The sequence below is a fragment of the Microtus ochrogaster genome, chromosome 5 (genome assembly GCF_000317375.1).
Source record: "Microtus ochrogaster isolate Prairie Vole_2 chromosome 5, MicOch1.0, whole genome shotgun sequence".
Classification (NCBI taxonomy): Eukaryota; Metazoa; Chordata; class Mammalia; order Rodentia; family Cricetidae; genus Microtus; species Microtus ochrogaster.
In genome coordinates this window covers 94623808-94629808 of record NC_022012.1, presented here as the reverse complement: position 1 = coordinate 94629808, position 6001 = coordinate 94623808, and the positions used below count along the sequence as shown (strand labels likewise).

Below are 6001 nucleotides of genomic sequence, written 5' to 3'. Positions count from 1 at the left end.
GAGAGAAAGAAAGGAAGGAAGGAAGGAAGGAAGGAAGGAAGGAAGGAAGGAAGGAAGGAAGGAAGGAAGGAAGGAAGGAGAAAGGAATCCACTCCTGGCTGTTCAATCCTAGAGCCATCTTCTGACACTGAGAGGAATTCAGACAGGCTACACTTAGGACCACTACTCAGTGGTTTTGGTTCCACAGTGCTCAGCACAAACATTTATAACACACTCTCTGAAACGCAGTCAGCTCTAGGGGGCATCAGTTGCTGTGATTCTCTCCATGGATTTTTTTTTCAGCATTCACCAAGTTCTGCTTCTTCAGAGCAGCTCACGACTGTAAATGGAAATGTCACCAGCTCTGCTACTCAGCAGTCAGTTAGGAAGGGTTGAGGGTTACAATGTAGCGTTGGTGACAGTCCAGCCCACAGCCTTTTGTCATAGCTCCAGAGATGCCACAAACAGCTGTTGTCTTAACTATGTCTTTCTTTATTCCTCACAAATATCATTAAGTTTCTGTTACCATGAGCAGGATGCATTCATACTGGCTGGCCTTAAAATGCCCACTAAGAAAAGGAAGTGTGATGGGTTTTGTTTTTTTTTTAATGAACAGGTCTTCTGGTTGACAAGGCTATCTCTTTCAAGCATATGGAGAATTTAGGAACAAAGGCTGAAGTTGGCACACCAAATCTGTGGACAAAAGGAATGGGGGCAGGGCAAACCACAGTCTGCTGTACCACGTGCCCAACACTGTACAGACCACATGCCTACAGCTGTGAAACTGAATGGCCCATGGATGGGTACAGACACTCTGAAAATGACCATCCCATGCCCTCACCCACAACCCTCAATGTCCACAACCACTTTGATTCTAGATTTAAAATACAGTCCAGTGGAAGAACCCACTGGCAACACAAAAACAGGGATATTCTCTTCTGTACAAAGAAGGCTCAAAATGGAGCTAAGTTTTCCTCTCATTTTCTTCAGACTGAAATGTGACTGCTGCTAGAACACCAATATTATAGGGAACAGCGGGGTAAAAAGTAGCAAGATTCTAAAGCAAAACACCCACTAACTCAAGGACCGGAAAACAGTTCTGGCTGAGCACGGTGGGGTAAGTCTACAATCCCATGACTCAGGCAGGAAAAAGGCTTGAGTTTGAAGTTTGAGGTCAGCGTGGACTACACAGTAAGTTAGAGGTCAGCCTAGCACCCAGCAGGACCCGGTCTCTATTATTTCTTTAAAAGCTCTGTGATGACAAGGTTTAGGGAATGATGTAGTCAAAAACCATGAGAGGTGCACTATGAAGGAAACCCAAGTTCAGAGCTCACATGATTTGCTCAGTCGCACAGATATAGCCTGCTTCCCATCATAAATATAACTCAGCAAAAGGTCCGGAAAAGCCTTCTGGATCCAAAGGTTTAATTGTTATAGTAAAAATAAGCGATAACACCTTGGTAATCAGACCAGGTGTGGTGGCACACACCTTTAATCCCAACACTAGGGATGAAGAGGCAGGTCGATCTCTGTGAACTGGAGGCCACCCCAGTCTATATAGTGAGCCCCAGGGCAGTCAGATATACACAATGAGACCCTGTCTCAAAAGAACTTACAGATCAGATTTTGTATAATTATGAATAACAGATATAATGTCCTTTGTCAAGCTTAACAACATATAGTACATGTGATAGAAAACTCTGATTTCATCCTTTTAGCTACAACATTGGCTACCACTCTGATTTCAGTTGTGGTCATCTATCTCTAGGGTCTATCTTGTCAGACTAACAGTGACTAGCAGGATGGGCCAGAGACTGGCCCTCTGCTCTGCTGTGGACACTCACCTTGATGGGTACTGCAGAGAGTAAGCAGCAGCCAAGAACCCTCCCAGGTTGTGTCCGAGCAAGATCATTTTGTCCAACCCGAGGGCGCATCTCCACTCTTCAATGGATTCCACAAACTGATTCTCCACTTCTTCTGCATCACTGTCAAACGTAGGCCTGCTACTTCTGCCAAAGCCCAACAGGTCAAAGGCATAGACAGGCCTATCAGTGCTTAGATCTTCAAAATTCAGGGCCCAAAGTCCAAGACCTCCTCCGAAACCATGAAGGAGGACAAGCGGGGTCTTGTCAGAAACGTCGTAAGAGAACATTAGGGTCCAGATCCTGTTCCCGTTGGATATGCGGACGGGCTCCTTCTTGTAAGTGCAGGGGACACCTGGAGAAACAGAGTGCTCTGCTCAGTCCACGGCTGCTGCGTGTTCCCAGAGCGAACACGGGGAACAGCAGTCACACCGAGCCAGCTTTCACTGCGTCCGCCCTGATTAAAGCAAGCGATCCAATGACCATGTCTGCACCTACATGGGAAGACTCACCCTAGACAAGCCTCAAGTATCTGTGGCTAAAGTCTCTGGCAAGTCATATGACCTCCTGACCTCTCTGCACTCTGGCATAGGAAGGCATTTATTACATGCCCAGAACTGGAGAAGAACTGAGTGGTCCCTGAACCCATTAGGTTAAGGTCTCTAGCTCTGCAGACAGTAACAAAAGAATACCAGCTTGAATTTGCAGAGCACTTGAAAGATTAGCGTTTGAGACTGAAGTCAGGCTGGAAAGGACCAAGGAAAGTCACCAGAAACTTGGGGAAGGACTCACCAAATCTGCACTAAACACACAGCCGGTGAGTTAGGTCCCTTAAAGCGTAGTAGAAAAGAGGGACCACAGGGCAGGCATGCCAAGAACACCTCAGCATGAGGCAACCTGGGTTCAAGCAACTGCCCAGAAAATAAAAAAATAATACAGTTTTATAGATCAAAACCCTTGCGTTTAAGTTATATAAAACTAAGTACTTTAAACCCCTCAAATTGACCAAAGAGAAAACTAAAGTTGGCTGATACTATCAACTAAAGAATATCATCATCTGTTTATGTACACGGGAGGCAGACATACGGACAGCCACTTACTTCCTCCCTTTGTCAAAGAACTAACTTTAGGGTTTGTATTCGTGGAGGCAGGAAAGAGAAAGGCAGCATGCAGTTAGAGATTTAATAGATGCCCTGCCTTAACTGGGGGAAATGCCCTCACTTACAGAATTTATAACAAGCCAAATCTCTTCAGCTTTTTGAAATGGGCCGGAGAAGTCCCATAAAAACTGTTTGTAACATCAAGTAGAGAGCTCGTCCCAGTGTCCAATCACTTCCATTCAGGTCTGACATCAGAGCAGGACCACACTTCCCAGCCAGACACCCACATGTACGTTAAGAGTCTAGCATTTTTAATAAATCTCCTAGCAAGAGTTTTTTATTTATTGGGTAGTAGTGGTGCACACCTTTAATCCCAGCACTTGGGAGGCAGAGGCAGGTGGATCTCTGTGAGTTCAAGGTCAGCCCAGTCTACAAAGTGAGTTCCAGGACAGTCAGAACCACACAGAGAAACCCTGTCTTAGAAAACAAACAAATAAAAAAGCAAAAGTTTATTTTGATAAAGCACAATGAAAATTCTGCTAGTCCTGTATAGAGCAACATTATCTAGGTATCTAACATTTTTGTGTTAAACCCCATATAACAGCGCTAACTGCCCATTCCTAAGAATGTAGCCAGTTATGATCACTTGCTCTGCAATGGCCAGGTGTACAAACAAGAAAACTCACTGATGGTAAAGACGGTGAAAATCAGGTGTAGACAGGCAGCAGCAGAGATGTAACAAATCACAGCAGGAGGCCTAGCTTTACCCACTCTTGTAGACTCTATGAGCAGCACAAAATTGCACAGTAAAGACCAGAAGTCTGGACCAATTTCAGTGCTCCTAAGAAAAGCAAAGGATCCGTGCCAATACTAACGTGGATGTAAAGAAGCTGGCACATGTCATGGCAGGCCTGGGCCAAGTTCTTGGCTGCAGTCTAGAGTCTGATCAGGCTCTGGAACGCTAGGACTCTGTTCTCAGGTATACAGTTTGGGCGTATCAGGAGGGTTTTCTAGAGGTTCTGAGGATATTACAACTTGTTAACACTAATATTAAAGTTTTATTTGCCATTCTTTTAAAAATATTTTGTTTTCTAATACTGTGTATGTGTGTGTGTGTGCATGCACACGCCTGTGCGCACACTTGCAATCTCACACAAGAGTAGGAGCATGTGAGCACAGTGCCCGCAGAGGCATCAGATCCCCTGGAGCTGGAGTTACAGGTGGCTCAGCACTGGGCATGAGCGCTGAAATTGAACTCTGGCCCTCTGTAAAAACAGCACATGCTCTCAACCGCTGAGCCAGCTCTCTAGACCCTGTCTGCCCTTCTATACTTGTTCTTTTGTTGTTGTTGTTGTTGTTGTTGTTGTTGTTGTTGTTGTTGTTGTGTTGTTGTTGTTCCATACTGAGGGGAATCCCACATCAAGACAGGGTTTTCTGCGTAGCCCTGACTGGCCTCAAACTCACAGAGATCCATCTGCCTCTGCCCGCTGCGGGCTGGGATTAAAGATGGCACTGCCACGCCCCACCTACCCTCATTCTTTATTGCAATGTTGTTTTTTTCCCCCAGGTCACATGACAAGTGAGTACACAAAAAACAGATAAGAGAGTCCGGCTCATTGGAGAGACCTGTACTCATGGAAACAATGTTACTCCTCTAACTATAGCTCTTGGCAAGCAGGTAATGTTTTTCAAACATTATTTTAACATGGAATGGCTTATTACTATTATTTTTAAAAAATTAACATATTAAGTATGTCCAATTTAAATTTAATTCTACTAATAAATATTAATAACTATAATCCATAAATAATGCTCCTTGGGATTCTTACTATTTTAAGGGTTTAATAGGGACCTAAGACCCAAAATCCTGATAATTACTGCCCCCTAAGACACTGTGCCACTTGTGGGTACAGAAGAGTAAGGGGCTCTTTCGTCAGCAGTTCACACCGCAGAATCTCTCCTTCAGTTTCAGGACGACACAATATATCATATCTATTTTAGTAAAAAGTTCATGTAACTTACGAGAGGAAAACCTTACATTTTAACATTTTCTCTTCAGCTTCTTTAAGGTGTGATGTGGACGTAGGACACCAGGTAGGAAGCCACCCTGTTAGCCATCCTGACCTAGAACACCAAAAGCAAAATGCAAATAGGTGAGGCCATGCTCTTCTCACCCTCAGTATCCTTAAAAACAGAGTCCCAGAGGAACCCCACCATCCCCCAGCCTCCCCCACCCCCGGGGGAGGGCAAGCTCTAAGTCCCACAAGTCAGTGGGATAGACGCTGGGCACCTACAGGGCAGTAACCAAGTCCACCTTATCTCTTAGGATAGTCGAATTCCACTAATTATGAAGGGAGTGAGGGAGGGCAGGAAGAAGAGGGGGACCCCACTCCCGAAGTGAGGCGGTCTCTACAGGACACAAGTGTAGAAGAGCTAAAGACTACACATGAACAGGTAGCTTAAAGTAAGAAGAAACTTACTAAGGATTCTTATTAAACTAAAAATAGGAAAAAGAAAAGCTTCAGACCTCACGAGAAAGTGCAAAGGGCTGGTGGCCTGTGCTCAGCCTGCCTGGAGCAGTTGGTTTACCACAATGTCGGAGCAGCCTTGCCGCCAATAAGCAGCAGGTAAGAAGCCCACACCTCACTGAACACGGCACCAGGAGAACAAGGCAGGCAAGGCTGAGGCAACCGCGGAGGGAGGCTGCTACTGACCCTTGCTGGGAGCCAACCACGAGGTAGGAGTCCCTCAACCGCAGGGCTGGCAGTACACCAAAACCTTACTGCAGTAATTTGATGCAACACAGAGTTTAGCAGCCATCTAAGGCGAGGATTCTGTAGTGGTAGTGAGATATTCCTGATGGAAGAAAAATGGACCTGAGAAAGGGATCAATTCTAGAAGAAAGTTAGGTGCCTGAACCAAAGCACTGGCAGGAGGAATACATGAAGATTTAGCCAAAGAATATTTAAAACGGAAACAAGCTGAATCTGATCGGTGGTCAGAAGGTGCAAGGAAGATTCCAGGGGCTTTGCCTCCAGTTACCACTATCACCACCGCCAA

General features: G+C 45.3%; 1 protein-coding gene across 1 annotated transcript in view; it reads right to left on the bottom strand.

Moving 5' to 3' along the window:
- Abhd5 (abhydrolase domain containing 5) overlaps window positions 1–6001 on the bottom strand; it is a 28247-nt gene that overhangs the window by 12427 nt on the left and 9819 nt on the right. Inside the window, exons 2-3 of the mRNA XM_005348144.3 lie at window positions 4980–5065; window positions 1824–2196 (exon numbers count right to left, since the gene is read on the bottom strand). Coding sequence (XP_005348201.1) covers window positions 1824–2196; window positions 4980–5065 — 459 coding nt within the window. The remainder of the gene's footprint in view (window positions 1–1823; window positions 2197–4979; window positions 5066–6001) is intronic.